Below are 17,361 nucleotides of genomic sequence, written 5' to 3' on the forward strand. Positions count from 1 at the left end.
AAGTGGTGCTCAGGATGTTCATGTTAAATTATTTATATTCTTTAAGTGGTGCTCAGGATGTTCATGTCAAATAATTTATATTCTTTATGTGGTGCTCAGGATGTTCGTGTCAACGCAATTGGATTGTTATTTAAAACTGAAAAATATTCATTCAAATTATTTTATGACTCGATTTTAAATGGAAGTTGAAATAGGAGCTGCAGCATATTTCCTTACCTTTCAATTATATAAACTAATGTGCGTTGTAACTTTACTATTCTTTACTCTGTATCGTTTCGAATCTCAGTTGCGCCAAAGCAGTTGAATGTAAATTTTTTTGTGACGAAAGTTGAGGGTTGTTTCGTGACGTAATTTGAATGGTTGAAACTAGTTTTTGGAAGATTCTAATAAATTACATTTTTCTCCAAAAAATTGTCTCTAAGAATAATGGCTCTGATTAGCGGACTCTTCAGATGTATGTAAACTCTTCTTGTGTGGAGTGCAAGCTCATTCTACAGGGTGAGTCACCCCCTGTTTTGTATATCGCGCCAACCAGCCAGATGTAGGAAAAGAGCGGGGAGTATTTCATATGAAAGGCCAGGTCATGAAGTTTTGTCCCGACTAGTCAGTAACCACTATGCATTGGAGAAGTGAGCAGCGTGCATTTGCTGTAGAGGCGTACTTTTGGTCGGTCCATAATCGCTACTCAACGAAAATTCTGTACTCGGTTCCGCATCCGTCCTTCAGGTCTGGTTCCTGATCGGAAACCGATTGTTACGTGGGTGAACACATTTAGGGCAATTGTAAGTGTGAATGCAAGAGGTAGGGTCCAAGGACCATACCGCCTGCATTCAAAAGTGTGAAGGCTCTTGCCTTCACACTTTTGAAGAACATCATACGCCAAGCCATCGCCAACATACCCGTCAATATGCTTCAGCGAGTTGAACGGAACTTCAAAAATTGACCAACTTAATGCATTGACAATGGGGGCCGTCATTTTTAAAACTAAGTGATACAAAAATTTAGGTAGTGTCTTTTTCAATTAAATTTATATCGTAATCATATCGTCCCTAGTTTATTTATTATTGAGCTTTCAAATCAGGAAGTTTTCGTGAATCATCCTGCATTTTGTTGCAAACTGTACGAAGATTTATTGTAAGCGTTTGGCTTTGGGTCTTGGGATTGTTAGAGTTCTTACCTTTAATTACATTCTTGGAAACCCACTCGTATTTTTTTCACTAAGTGCAATATGTATGAAAGGTAGAAAAAGAAGATTCACTAAGTGCAATATGTATGAAAGAAAGAACTGTGAGTTGCATTCTACTGAGGTAAGTGCAAGCGCAAGGATAATTTCCAAATGTGATATAAATAAACTGTCATATTCTAAGAAGCTATTCAATGTGAATTGGAATCGCATTTCTGAAATTATATTTCTTGCGCAGTTCCTACTGTACGGCAGCCAGGCCCAGCAGTATAAAACACACGTGGTCAACTCGCCGGCTCATCGCCCTGAGTTGAGGGGTGGGAGCCATGGTATCGAGTCTTGGGAAGCTCAGTTCGTTGCTAGGCGTCGAGATTGGGGATTCAGCCTGGCCTTTAGCTGTGCTCTAAAACGAACTGCATGTGTTTACTGGGGATCTTGAAGGATGTCACTGTATCTTTCTTGAAGTAGAACACGGATGTCGATAGAGAACATTTATCCAAGACACTCGAGCATATTTTTGAACCTTTTTGACGTTAATTCCTTGTGTCTATGTTTATAATTTTATAGTTTTAGTTGTTTTGGTTTGTTTGAATAATTTATGTTAGCGCGTAATTTAGCCAGATTAAATCTTTTGGTGCTTGTCTGATTTTCTCGTGCAAAGTTTTCTGTGTATGCCTATTGTTTCATGTTGAGTTGGGTAACAAGGTGAACAAGTATGGGACATTACTCCCAATCGTAGCGTCAAAATCTCAAAATTTTTGTCAAAGTAGCATAGAATTGACCCACCAGAAATGGACCCATGAATTAGTCATAAGCTGGCAGTGGAGATCGACAGATTGAGCATCTTTCTCTCTGTGGTCCACAACTAGTTTTGCGATATTCCAATTAAAAATTTACAGCTCGTTCTCCGGATGTGAGAATTTTAAATTTGTGATAGCGTGCGTTAAAGATTGCCACGTCACTGTGATGAGTTTTAGCACTTCTCGAAGATTTTCGGGTCAGTAAGATGCATTGCCCAATGCCCATGGATCTAAAATAAGATAAGAACCAAAGAGTACATTCATATATTTGTGATAACGATATTCAGTTAAGAGAGGCTGCGATTCTACCATTAATCTTCTTATTCCTGAGTTATTGAGAAAAAAATGGCCACTTCATATGGATATTTTTTTTTGCTTCAATTAATGTAATCATTGTATGTCGTTGCTGGAAGAGGGAAGCGATGTTTTATACACAACCGAACGTGTGGCATCAAGTTCATGTAATTTGTCGTGGTTGCAGCTGCAGGAATGCAGCAAAATCTAAAACACGGGTTTGCCTGTGGTACTCTTACCAATGGTATGGCCTGATGACATCTCATGAATAACGACGCTACGTCGGCCACAAATAAGCTCTACGAAGTGCAACTCCAAGGGCAATGTTGGTTCTAGTTCTAATGAACAGTTAGTTGAGTGCCCACATGTTTTTAGCTATCTTGCACCGAAAGTCAAGATGAACATCATCAATGCGATGGAAGGTCTCGCTTGTCAAGCCCGCTGAAACTGACAAGAAACAAGCAGCGCTAGCATCTCAAAGAGACGAAGTGACTAGGAGGAACAGGTGAACAACATCAGCAACGAAGACCCTCGTGCAAGAGGTCGCTAACACGAGGCGCCGGCCACCCTCGCGAGAGAGACAGAGAGGGAAATGTGAGGAATCCTACCTACATTATAGCTTTCCCACAACTGGGACCCGCCGTCAGACGCTGCGTGCTCTGCGGGGGGCGCTGAGGAATGATGCTCTAGGAATGCGAAATCCCACAAGACTTCTGACGAGCGCTTTGATGAAGAAGTCAAGTGATGAGGTTATAGCTCACGAGTACGAAGTCTGCCTCTGGGTCACTCTTGACGGTGTAAAGCTAATTTCATAATTTATCCTGTCAAAATTTCCGTCATGTTAATGCAAGATTACCTCATAAATGGAGTGCCACTTCAAGACAAACTAAATGAGGACGGTGGAGGTGCTGCAGCGCAAGGTCCCGTCCACCCCACTTCACTATTCCATTTTGAATGAACGTGTGATGCTAAAGTGGTGAGTAAAGTACCACGATTATAGCGTAACAGTATAATAGCTAATCGTGTGATGCTGAAGTTATAATTTAAGGTATGAATACTAGTGTACCTATACAGCTGAGTTGTTGACATTTATTAAGTTTTATCTAAGGAATGATGAATACCAGAGGCTGTTTTGATGTTATTGGCTCGAGCTGAGGAATGGGCTGGCGCAAAACGAATCGAGTGTTTCACTGTTGAGAACAATTAAGCTGAAAATTCCGTCTGGTAGCTCCGCAAAGAAAATGAAACACACGAGTAAGAAAACTGTCTTTCAACGATAAACGTGTAATAAATATAGTTATTTATACATATTTGACTCAGACTTTGTACTTTTTACAGAGCCTGATCTAATTTATCCATATATTTTAATAATAACATGCTTAATATGCCTGTTTATTAAAAGCCTGACATTACTGACAATACGAAATCAAATATTAGAATTCTTATTGCACAATTATTCGTACGTCTTAATTACGATAACAGAGCAACTGTACCTGGTTATAAGGAATTATTAACAGCTCATTTCTATCCATGGATAGGAGTATGTTGTGCCTCCAGACAGCTATTCGCAATACCAGGCCATTGATAACGTTTACTGAATTGACGTATTAGTTCTTAGGGTGCAAGCAAAGTCATGAACATGGTACTTTTGAGCTAACTTGATGAAACACACGCGAGAATACTGCGGCTGCCAAACACACTCTTATTGTCAACGAATTTTGCTTCTCCAACGGAAAAAAAATTCCTAGCATATTTTTTTCCGTTATAGACCCTAAAATTTTACAACTTTGAGACAACACAAAAGCGAACCTTTCCTTCAGAGAATGGATATCACCATTGATTTTTTTTTGAAAGAACTGTTTTTGCACAGAAGGTACATTTATAGGCCATGCTACGAAATCTGTTAATACCACCGATAAATGAAAACTACAATATTGAACCAGCTTTCAACTTTTAACAGCAACTTTGAAGAATATAATTCTCACTCCACTTTACCTCAGCAAGTAACATCAGTAAGTAATGCCGCAACATCAGCTTCTTCGTGCCCTGTGCTTGAAATTCGACAACATCGCTCGAATCCTAGAATCCTACGCGCGACCTTTCCTATTTACAGCTTAAATCTATAGAACATTTTTGTACTTTCCAAAACAAATTCCTAAAGCTTATTGATGCATCATAACGGGCATGAGCTGAATATTATTTATTCAATTGAAAAAATCACTTTCAGAATATTTATTTTGGTACTAGATTTTTGTGAATTTTAGAACATACAATATTTTAAAGATAATCGGAAAACATTCAATTATATCATTATTATTATTATTACCTTAAATCTCAATTAATCCTCGGTGATATTAATGGCACGACGTAATGTACAGAGATAATAAACTCGTTCAATTTGCTACCTCACAAGCAGGCGATCAATGAACCCAAGTCTGATGCCAATACGAACACAGTGGCTGCAGTGGGACATGTTCATGATAGAAAATATCTACTTTTATGTCCCCCATACCAGCTGGAAGAGAGCATGTTACGTACTCTTAATAAAACACTGTCAATAAAAACGCTTCAAATACCGACCTATGAATAAGACAATAACGAGAAACAAAAGTAACTCCTAAAAGAGCATGCCAATCGATAAGCAACTGCCTAAAGCTGCCACGTATTAGTGTTGCAAGTTATGGAGAGGTCAACTGTGAACTGCTTCCGACTTAATCTTGCTTCACAGCTCCTACATTCGTACGAGGCTACTGCTGCGGCTACTGTTGCTGCTGCTGCCGCCACTGTTGTTGCTGTTGTTCCTGTCTTCCTGTTTGGTAACGATGTGGTAGATCTCCTCAGGTAGCATCTGAGGACTGCTCAGCACACTCGTTTGTTGGCTCAACTGCAACATCTTGCTGGACACAACTGCAATGAGACAACCATCTCAGATAGGTTATTGTGTTCTGTTCGATAATTGTACATATTTTTATGGAACGTCACAAATAACATTCGTAAAAAATTATGCTGCTTCGTCTATAAGAAAATTTTGCTATGTCGGCACCTACCTGGCCTGAGGAGGTTCAATGAGCAATGCTGGTCAAGCCAAGCGAGGGAGGAGCGACTGAGATCCTCAACTGAAGCCGTGGAGACGTTAGCATTAAAACTCTGAAGTAGCGTATCTCCGAGCAGAGAAAAGATATAGAACTTCCAGTTCTGGTTGAGGGTTCGGTCCCTAACGTAGTCCTTGTACATCTGGCCAAGCTGGTTGTGGCGGGAGTGGCTCATAGGGGCGCCCGTGGCGGGCAGCTGCGACTGGGCAGTGCTGCGCACAGACAACAAAGATTTACTTGTCTACTGTAGTAAAATAGTAGGATTAATACGGTAAAATCAGAGTGGCACTTTTGGAGTCTTACCGTTCGCATCCCCCAGTTCTATTATAATCTCTCTTTAGCGCATTTTCTCATTAATGGAAAAAATGCACTATTGTGCTAGTCATGTCCGTCCGTGACCTCAAGTTTTCGTCGACGAGAAAATGCGCTTACTGTCACTCACTGCAGTGAGTACTGAGTTATATTTTTTTCCGTTAGCCAAGAAATCGCAGGAACTGAGTTTTGACGTTTGAAAAAAAAAGAGATGATTCCCAAGTCGCGCGTGCACTAATTCAGCACAAAATATAAGGCTTGAGACAAGAATTAGCGTGAAAAAAATAATAATTTCTTAAAGCTATCTTCTGAGATAAAAAAAAAAACTGACTGCCACATAGAGAACTTACCTTATTTGGGCTGAAAGGCTCTCGAGCTCTTGTTTCGCTAAGTCTATTTTCTGAGCAAGTTGTTCGCGATCGCTTTTGAGTTGCTTTATATAGTCAGCTCCTTTATGAAGAAGTGCAGCTTTGCTGATCTACAAAACAAGAAATTCATATTAAAAAGACGTCAATTCAGTCATAAATTAATAATAACAGTAATTTAGGAAAATGCAACAATGTTCTTCAAGAATAGCGAAGATGCTTGTTAAATGATTCACTTAGGCACTGCAGTGCACACCCGCAAGCCTGCCGTTTGAGGGCTGCGATACACCAACTATATACACTAGTTATAAAGTTATAACGACCCTTTTTTCATTTCTTAGGCACGAATGCAAACATTAATCTCTATAAAGTCGAAACCATATCAATGAAGTACATCTATCCCTTTGCCATGCATATAATACAATGTATAATATGCTAATGATTAGAAGAGTTATGACAGAAATGTGAATTTCCTAAAAAAGAGAAGAACCCAACCTTGCTATTGGAAGAGCTGGTGATGGATGGAATAAGGGAATGAAGTGTTTCAAAGTTGCTCTTGATGCTACAGCGCCTCTTCTTCTCGGCGTTGATGTGACACACGCGCCGATGCTCGCGATACTGCACTCGCTCCTGGTCATTCTTAGGTCTGGAAAAAATAAACGTGAGGGTCAAACAAAATTTGCACACAATTCTATTAGAGGTTGTTATGAAAGCACCTTATTTTTAGGATTTAGCTGAACATAAGTTATCAAATATCTCGAGGTTTGTACGATCCAACTTTTTCCAAACTTGGAAAGTTATTGGGAGAAAATTTGCCATGAAAGAGTAAGAACACTTGCCTGAAAGCTTTGTTTGGTGGCGAGGGAATAGGAGATGNCTGTCTCTTATACACATCTAGATGTGTATAAGAGACAGGTTGAACACCTTCATGCAAACTTGAAACAGCGCTACAATATCAAAACTTCGCGGTTGAACACCTACATGCAAACTTGAAACAGCACTACAATATGCCGGGAACACAATTCAGTTTTACCTGACTCTGAGGTATAGACTTGAGCGACGAAGGTGTGACGGCAGAGAGCGTAACGCTGGGTAGCGTGACGGGGACAGTAGAGCGAGCACCCGTGGGACAAGGGGCAGAGGTGCTGGTCGCGGGTGCCACAGTAACGCCGGAAGCTGAAGCGCTGAATGCTATGGGGGTGGCAAAGAACGCTGTGCCACCTCCAGGCAAGTGAGCCAAGCTGTTGAGTGGTGTAGAGCTCCCCGAGGCATTACTTGAAGATGCCGACAGAAAAGGTAGTTTATGGAGCGTGTTTGGGGGAGCGGAAAATGACGCTTGGTGCAGTTGAGCAATGGAGATACTGCCTGACCCCGACTGAAGGGGCTTCGATGTTAGACCTTCGGTAGTAGTGAAAGGTGTCACAGTTGTCAGGGGAATCAATGCAGGAGGAGAAATATTGGGAATAACAAATGAAAGCTTGACGGGCGAGGACGTTGAACTGTTTCCTGAGCCATTCGAGAAAACCAAGTGACCGCTGCTATTGTGGCCATCTTGCCGCTGAGTGGCGCTCGAGGGTTGTTCGCCAGGCTCTCCTGAAACGCAGCAATTTTGTGTTATTATGACAGTATATTGCATGAGTATACAAATTACTTTTAGCATATTTAAACAAAAAAATTCCAATAGAAATGAAAACTAACCATATAAAGATAAATTATAAAATAGGTATCTTCACAGCGCAGAAGTTGAATGGTGTCATTAGTATATTTACTGTCAATATGATTCCAGTTTGGGCTGCAATTCACGCAGCTCAAGTATTTCATCACGGATAAAACATTGCTTAATGGAGGTAAGTTGTACATGAATTATAATATTTGTAATACGATAACATTAGACAACTTACCCTTCGTAACAAAGGCAGTAAAAATTTGTTGAGGAAGCGACGCAGGAGCAATAAGGCGAGGATTTCTCGAAAGAGTATCATTGGAGAGAGCACTCCACTCGGTATGAGACTGGAGATTTGAAGCAGCTTGAGATACGGTAACTGTGCGCACATCAGGCACAAGATGAGCACGCGAGCTGTGGTGCAGGGAAGTGTGAGGTGGCTGGTTGAGTGCAGGCTGGTTGGGTGCAGGCTGGAGACGAGGAGGTGAGGACTGACTTGATGAAGACTTCCTGTTGTTACCGTGAGTCACGCCACCGTATGATGACCGCCGCTTCGGGTACTGCAGAACAGAGAATATTCGTCTCATACTTGCACTTATTTTATGGTATTGAGAGAACTCGTACAGTGCACACTATAAAAACAGCTGACCAAACACTAATACAATCTTTTAACGTTGACCTCATTTCTGTAGGGAATATAGTTCTTGAATTTTACGTTCATGCCCTTGCAGACAAGTACATGGGAGAATAGAACAACTGCATAAACGTACATATTATGAACGATCTTTTACGAGACGAAGAGAAAATGGAACAATTGCTCTGCTTTAATTTCCGTATCAAAGCATAAGCGTATGGCATGGCATTGGAATTTAAAAAAATTAGATCAACGATTGCAGCTTTGAAATAATTATCAATGGTGATCGCATGTAAACGGAAATACACTAATGTACGAGGAAGCAAAACAAAAGTTTTTCTTGACACGTAATATGTTGTCTTATCGATGAACTGGGCATGGGTGATATAGACTGCTTAAGCAAAAATAAAACTACTTTGAATTGCAAACATCGACAAAACCATTGATAATTTTTGCATTGCAAATTGCAGAATAAAGCAGGGTGTTCACTTGATGTACACAATTCCTGAGTCACGACGGCATTATAACGGGACATTCACTTCTAAAGTTTCTCGATATTCTAAGCTAAAAAATATAAATTTAGAAAACAAATCCTAACATCGTGAATGAGGCTAAATTTAGAAAACAAATCCTAACAACGTGAATGAGGCTAAATTTAGAAAACAAATCCTAACAACGTGAATGAGGCTAAATTTAGAAAATAAATCCTAACAACGTGAATGAGGCTAATTTTAGAAAACAAATCCTAACAACGTGAATGAGGCTAAATTTAGAAAACAAATCCTAACAACGTGAATGAGGCTAAATTTAGAAAACAAATCCTAACAACGAGATTGAGGCTATGAACTTACACGTCAAATGGTGGCAAAATGAATCCTAAAATCAACCATGAGACGTTTTCGGAGCATCTAGAATGAAGTGAGACGAGTTGAGCTTAGTGCTTATCACTGAACTTACAGAAAAGAGAGGCTGTTATTACAGGCAGATATCGCCACTTGGGAAATCCAAAACAACCAAGTTCTGATCGTCCGAATGGCGCACGTATGATAGCCATAAACGAATTTCGTGGATAATGAATGGACATCAGGATAGCCATGCATGAACGAAAAGAATTCAGTGGATAATGAATGGACATCAGCGCCTAGTAGATGTGGATCCTAGAATGTGTAAACTAGCAATTAGAATGGTTTTTAAATTATCGTGTGTAATTTAGGCGAGAAAATATTTTCTCGGAACAAAATGCAACTTTTTAGAAACATGCTTATTGACAATATTTGTGCAAAGAGATGTGAATTCGTATCAAGTGATATTTAATAAGTAAAGAGAGGTGAAAAGGCTTGGAAGCCACTGCCATAGGGTTATATAGCTCTCTTTTATCAGCAGTAGGCCCACGTAGCCCATTAGAACTAAGCAACGAAGCGACCTTTTAATCCCAAGTACTGGTTTCACTCGAACTGAGTCAAAGATTACATGGCTAATGAATTCAAAAAGAAGACAAAACAGCGAGCGAAACATACTTCAATTGGGCACTAAGATACAGCAAAAATCAAGTCAAGAGAAGATGTGTATCAAAAAAGACAGAAGTGACACAAAGCTACCACGAAGTGGCTTCAGGTGCCATTTGTAAAATTGGCCAGCATTCGCGTATAAACATGAAGGGAAGTACTATATAAAGCAGGCAGTATGTCACCTGAACTCTAAATTCAACTTGCATTTAACCTATTACAGCAACTCGAGGCTTCACATACTTCATACTTCGCGTTTTTCAATAAAAGAACAATAATATAATAATTAAAAAAACGTACGAATATTTTGTTTAATTCATAACTCCAAAAAATCAAATTATAATCGGATTTCGATTGTACTCTGAATAGAATTGATTTCATTATTGATTCCTTGACTAACATTCCAGACAAATGATGGGCAAAACTATCTGACTGAGAAGGTACATCCAAAGCGCAAAAAGATGTTCATGGGAGTCGCGCGACATGTTAACCTCTAGCATTCAAACAAGTTTTGCCTTGAGTCCAACACTGCGCAAGATCACGCCGCTGCGCTGCGGTAGCTTGCGCATATCACGTGCTCACCACGCTGCCGCGTAGCCAATAGCGCGCCACATTCGCTTCTTTTGCCCCGCCTACGAGGCGTCAACGCATGTCTCCAACTCTCGCCGGTAGAGACTCCTATAAATACAAGTGGACTTGACTGAAACGAATTTTATCGATCAGACGAGGGTCGAGTATAGACCTCCTAGCAGTGAGTCCTAGAAGTCCCAGCAGTAAACGCATACTGCTTCAAAAAACATTCCAAGCTTAAAAAATGGTAGACGACGTTGTTATGAACCAAAATACATCGCATATGACTTATAATGGGATGATGATATCAGCCAAAATGCTAATAATAATAATGCAAAAGAAACCCTGAACAGTACCGAGCCTTTTACTTTATTATTTAACAACAAAGCAGGCAACCAAGTGCCCTGTCTTCCTAAGCCAACTTTTTCAGAATCAACGATGGTGAAAGAGCGGAGGCTGCTGCAGTGACCGGCTATATTTTGTTCGTGTCTTATGTTAATGATGAACTAATGTTCAACAGCAAGCAAGGTGCGGCTCGCTTTGAGGTGGCAAAATTCACAAGTGAAGTCAGTGATCGCGACGAATCATGAGAGGTAAAGTGATTGTGTGGAGTGCTTGCTGGCGCCGTCTCGTCCCAGCCAAGAGTGTCGGGCTGTTCAGCCAAGAGGTCTTGGCCTGCTAGCCAGCCAGCCAGCCAACCAACCAACGCATCAGCTGCAGCTGCTGCCACCACATCACCGTCACTAACATCACCTATACCAGCACCCTCCAACCAGCCAAGACTGAGCCAAGGCAGGTTTAGCTCTTAGAAAGTAGCCTTGATTAACTTTATTTTTCTTTTACATGTGCACGGACTCCTCGTTCAACCTGGAGGTCACTTCATGTCTTCATCCAGAAGCGATTTAATTTATTAGACTAAGCATAAGGAATTCAGAATTACAACACATTAAATCCTGCTAAATACTTGTTCATTTCGTGTTCGCGCCTATTCTTATAATTTATTTGTTCTTACATTTTATTCAATATCGATGCAAAAAATATGAACAAGTTGTATTTGTGTTTAATTTCTATTTATATTTAGTTAATTTCAAATACAATGACGACGCCAAGCAAAGTTAAATTTCAGCCCAACTAAGAGACAAATAATGCTAAGCTTGTTGAATTTACAAGGACGAGTGTGCTGGTTGGAGGGCTGTAGGGGCGTTGGTTTGAACTAGACTGAACTGGTACTGCTTATGCTGCTCAATACAGGCATGCTTGAAGCTCAATGACGTGAACTAATAAGAATTTGAAGCAAACATTAAAATCTAAACGTGACAAAGACAATATCAGGAAAATTCATCTGTTTTTAAATGCCTAATATGAATTCAGAGCGACAAGTGCCAGTCGATGTAGGTCGATATCAGGATCTGAAGCAGAATTCCCTACGAAAAAGTTTATAAATTTTCAGCTGTTGGGACCGATAAAAGATAATTTTCGGGAGGTCAGGGAAAGGTAAAAAAATGCGGTCATATTTCAATAAAAAATTAAGCTTGGATGTAATCAGCCAAACTATGATACAAAGAAAATGCAGTTACATGGGTTCCAGTCCAGTAGGCCTTGAACTCGTTATTTAATCGTTCTTTGACAAACGTAGCCAATTTAATCCAATAAATTTCAGCACTCTCTGCTTAAAAATTCGATTGCCGATGGTACAGGTGTTTCATTGATACTCTTCATACTTCATCGAGAAGCCTTAGCTTAATCTCTTGAACTTATATATGAGCTATCTAGAAAGTGAGGCAAACTGTAAATTCAAGGCAAGAAACAACAACAATTAAATACTCTTGGCATAGAACGAGAACCTAAAGTAGAAACCTGCTATTCTACTTCGTTTTCTTCCCTTCTAGAACCTTCCCTACTGCACAATCCCCTTACCCTACCCAAGTGAGAACCTTCCCTACCGCACAATCCCCTTACCCTCCAAGTGAGAACCTTCCCTACCGCACAATCCCCTTACCCTCCAAGTGAGAACCTTCCCTACCGCACAATCCCCTTACCCTCCAAGTGAGAACCTTCCCTACCGCACAATCCCCTTACCCTCCAAGTGAGAACCTTCCCTACCGCACAATCCCCTTACCCTCCAAGTGAGAACCTTCCCTACCGCACAATCCCCTTACCCTGCAAGAAAAAAACTTCCCCTAGCAAGTTGCCCCCTACCCCTCCGAGCCAGGACTCCCCCTGCCCCCGGCCGCTCTAGCCACCAGGAGTGACTGTAACAGATACATGGGAAGCTCACGCCACTCTATACAGCAGTGACCGTACGTTTAATGGCTCTTATATTGAAGTGATTGCTGTTCATCTCAACTCATAAGTTGGATTATGTGGAGCATTGGACGATCAGAGAGGCGTGCGCTGAGTGCGAATTCATACGGATTTCATTCCTCCTTCTGTGTCCAATTCTATGACCGTGTGTATATGAATAAAATATCTTCTATCTAATCAAGTTGCAACTGATGAACATGAAAAGTTAAGAGAGTTGAGCGTGCAGTAGGAGTGAGGAAAATGAGGCCAGAGTAGCACTCTAGACTAGCTACAGATTAGATACAGTCTAGCAGTACAGATTAGATAAGACAGGCTCCGCGCTGGGCTTCGGCCAAAAAATTCTTTAACACACAAGCATGTTTTGCCCACCTAGGAATAATCTAATTTTGTCCACCAAAAAATAAAATAGATAGAAAGTGTATAAAATGAACGTAATCGCATCTAATTAATTTTTCAGCAACCCGTAGCATTTAACCATGAAAACCATGGTTTTGAGCCTGCAAATGCAGCGAAATCCGCTATATGAACTAATTCAACACTTGGAACTAAGCACGATTTCAAAGTTGACTAACCTCAGTCATTCAGTTATCATCAGGCAGAAATAATGAGTGTGTCAGCAAATTAAGCCTGTCATCAGCATGACACGGAAAAATTGCATGAGAACAATTGCTCTTGTAACTTTAATCTTTGATGGAGTTTGTAACGCAATTGTTTCTTACATCATTAATTAGCATCACAGTATCAGCAATTTGTAACTAAACGTCCCTAAACTACATTTAAGTCAAGTTAAGTTGAATGTTCCTTTTATCTCAGCATTTCAATCTATAATTCAAATACTTGTTTACTCGGAGTAGTTCAATTATTAAATGAATTAAAGTCGGATTATGTCAGTTGGAGAGATACTTGCAAAAACGAATCAAATTTAACGACAAGCACCCCTTAGGTAACAGAAGAGTCCCAAACTCTTCTGTTACCTACAAGCCATTACCGATTTTAAACAGGCGGCACAAATGAATGAAAATTAAGGTAATTATAACAGCAATCGAAAAAGCATTACTTCACAAAAAATTGATCAATGCATGGGTCCATCATTTAGAATTACCAATTACTTTAGTAACTACTGAATAAAATACTATATCTTGAAATTACAGCTAGATCAAGCTTTCATGCTCTATTTCAAGCGTCGATTGAACACTATTTTAAGGGAATGCTTTATTGCCACGAAAGATACGAGAAAATTAGGCAGCACATTTACGAGGGGCCATATTGATAGCTCAAGGAGCGAGAGTCGAGCAACTGCTGTCACGGCAAACTGATACCAGAACTTGCATGAAGGTTACTTCTACAAGAGAATATTTCACGAAAAAATAATTCACGCTCAAATTCAAGCATGGTAACTGCATAAATTTAAGTTGAACTTGAAATTGACTCGTAGAAATAAAATCAGAACAAACGTTTCAACGGTCAAACTTCAATTCTGGTGCACACATTTAGGTGAAAACAAGTGGAGCAGTTGCGCAAACGGCCCAATCAACAGAATAGCCATTTGTAATTTTTATGCAAGAGAATAATGTAGACAAGGTCATCGTCATAAAGAGACTTTGAACTGACATCGGCAATCACTGCATCTAAGAACATAAGCGAAAACAAAGATATCGATTAGATTTCAATCAAATTCGAATGTCAAAGCAACATAAGACATACGAGATTGTAAGTAAATTTTCAGAACATATGTGAATGCTGATTACAGTCCGGAACCATTATGTACATCTAACCTTCAAAGAGAGGGAGAGGGATACATAATATTCGAAGAGAGAGCTCCATCTAACGTTTGAGAGAAAGTTTGCAATAACGTTGTTTAACTCCGATAATTAAATAACAATTATTTCTATCCCTTACAACGTTATACATAAAGTTTGGAGAGAGAGCTCCATCTAACGTTCGGAAGAGAGGGCGCCATACATAACGCTTAATTGGATCGGGGCTCGTTAAATCGTTAACATAAATCGTTCAAAATAGAAAGCTCTGTACATCTATTGCTAGGAGAAAGTAAGCTATGCTTCATATTCTGACATTATATCGCGATTTGAGCTTTAATTCGGGTAGTAAAGTAATTAACGAACGACTTCACGATAACCAGAAGCAGGCAGAGCAGTTCTAGCAGTCTAGCTGCAATCTTCAAATTCTCTACGACCAATCGTAGGCGATGAATCAGTGAAGGATACTTAATGCTTGACTAGCTAGCGCCTTCAACAAAATATCCTGGTGTAATAGAAAAAACAATACGGTAAACTATACACTAAATTATTATTTGTTCGTGCAGGTGATGGGAGTTGAAAACATGGCACTCTACAAGCAATGCGTTGCCATGTTGGTCAGTTCACAGCACGTCTGCGATCGGTTAATTTCGAACCTTGATGCCACCAATGCAAGTATTGAGTAGTTTAGCAGCCAAGGTAAGCGAGCTGAGAGCTGTAAATAAAGGAAAAAAAACTATTGGCTATGAATATCCTTGTTAGAGTAAGCAAGCTACAGCAGTCCTCTATAGGCACAAGGGGATCTGGATAATTCTGACAATCAGTGGATTCATTTTACAACATAAGATTGCAGCAGGCATCCTACTAATAAGCTGCTGAAAGATGTTCGTTCAAATCAAGCTCGTGTAAATTTAGTCACAGCACAAGCCCGCGTTACAGAAACAAAGCTATATCTCCAACTATTCCTTAGTTAGGTCGAGAATAACTCAAGGTAAATGTTTGTCACAACCGGTAATAACCGGAGCACCGTCTGTCTATACACAGGGCTGGAGCTGCACGACGAGACATCGACGCTCGAAGCTGCCGAGCAAGCATCCATGACGTCCACATGCCAGCAATAGTAGAGGTGACAAGCGTAGCTAGCCTCACTAGCGAACGCTTCTCAATTTTACGTGATTGATGACAGCGAACAGAGTGAAATAAAATGAGTTCGTTAACATAACTGATTGCAATTTTGTGATTTGCAATCACTCATTACCATATCTGCTTTAGTATCCACATTACGAGGCAAGATTTGCACGAACCTTCAATTTAAAATTCTTGTCTCAGTCGAAGTGAATAAATCAGAAGTTCGGTAATATTCTCCTCAGGCACACCGCATGCATGGTGTACTGAAGTACAATTATTCATGCACACCGCATGCATGGTGTACAGAAGTGAAATTTTTGAAGCCTAAGCGAAGATTAAGACGATAATAGGGTAGGAAAATTATACACATGGTGAAGATAAAACAAGAGACTGGTATTATTTATCAAGAAGATAAGAAGATGTCCGACAGATCACGAACCAATGATATATCATAGAATACATCGTAGGTACCAAGCGAGTGCTCATAAAAACGGCAAGGGAGCGAGAGTTGCAGGAAGCTCTGGACGGTAAATGTCATGGACGAAGTCTCCTTCAGGAACTCCAACACAACGTCTAGTCACGCAAGCAAAAATAATATCATTTACAGACAATAATCTCTAAACTGGATACAGAAATAAAACCATTTCTTGGCCGAATATCGATACAAAGATCGATAAAGCATAATGAACCTATGACCAGTTAGTAGTATTTGGATGAATATCTTAGGGCACTTCCGTATGAAACGACCCGTTTTTTTCAGCTAAATTGAGTATACCAAAAATCACGTCAGTATGAAACGAGCCGTTTTTTTCCTAGCTAAGCTGAGAATACAAAAAGCAACGTCAGTATGAAACAACCAATTTTTTTCTAGCTAAGTTAAATATACCAAAAGGCACGTCAGTACGAAACTACCAGTTTTTTTCTAGCTAAGCTGAGTATACCAAAAGGCACGTCAGTACGAAACGACCAGTTATTTTTTTAGCTAAGCAGAGTATACGAAAAGGCACCTCAGTATGAAACGGACCGGTTTTTTTTCTAGCAAAGCTGAGTATACCAAAAGGCACGTCAGTACGAAACGACCAATTTTTTCCTAGCTAAGCTGAGTATACCTAAAGGCACGTCAGTATGAAGCTAACCTTTTTTTCTAGCAAAGCTGAGTATACCAAAAGGCACGTCAGTACGAAACGACCAATTTTTTCCTAGCTAAGCTGAGTATACCTAAAGGCACGTCAGTATGAAGCTAACCTTTTTTTCTAGCAAAGCTGAGTATACCAAAAGGCACGTCAGTACGAAACGACCAATTTTTTCCTAGCTAAACTGAGTATATCAAAAGGCACGTCAGTATGAAGCTAACCTTTTTTTCTAGCTAAGCTGAGTATACCTAAAGGCACGATAGTACGCAACCACCAGTTTTTTGCGGAGCGAAGAATACCAAAAGGCGTTTCGGTATGGAACTAACCTTATTTTTTTCTTAGCTGAGCTGAGAATATCTAAGTACACTTCGGTATGAAAGTACTATATAATTCTTATTTAGTGGGCCGAGAACAGCCCATGGACCAGACGCCTGCTCTTCGCTTCGTCGTATTACCAACAGATCAACGTTGGTCAGCTATATCTGGCAACTCGTTTCATTTCACTAATCAACTTTTGCCTTCATTTCCTCGCAGAATTTTTAAAACTGGAGGAATATTTTCGAGCCTTTAATTATCATCTTTGATAATTTAAAATCTTCTCTCATAAACACAATCAGGCCT

The 17,361-nt window shown here is 40.0% G+C and overlaps 1 protein-coding gene across 1 annotated transcript in view; it reads right to left on the reverse strand.

The window, feature by feature from the left end:
* Positions 1–4,555: 4,555 nt before the first annotated feature.
* LOC108665110 (MLX-interacting protein) overlaps positions 4,556–17,361 on the reverse strand; it is a 33,543-nt gene continuing 20,737 nt past the window's right edge. The window contains exons 7-13 of the mRNA XM_018151833.2: positions 7,948–8,269; positions 7,080–7,639; positions 6,886–6,923; positions 6,542–6,692; positions 6,032–6,159; positions 5,325–5,581; positions 4,556–5,184 (exon numbers count right to left, since the gene is read on the reverse strand). Coding sequence (XP_018007322.1) covers positions 5,009–5,184; positions 5,325–5,581; positions 6,032–6,159; positions 6,542–6,692; positions 6,886–6,923; positions 7,080–7,639; positions 7,948–8,269 — 1,632 coding nt within the window. The 3' untranslated portion in view covers positions 4,556–5,008. The remainder of the gene's footprint in view (positions 5,185–5,324; positions 5,582–6,031; positions 6,160–6,541; positions 6,693–6,885; positions 6,924–7,079; positions 7,640–7,947; positions 8,270–17,361) is intronic.

Source organism: Hyalella azteca, unplaced genomic scaffold (genome assembly GCF_000764305.2).
Source record: "Hyalella azteca isolate HAZT.00-mixed unplaced genomic scaffold, Hazt_2.0.2 contig12474, whole genome shotgun sequence".
In the NCBI taxonomy this organism is placed as follows: Eukaryota; Metazoa; Arthropoda; class Malacostraca; order Amphipoda; family Hyalellidae; genus Hyalella; species Hyalella azteca.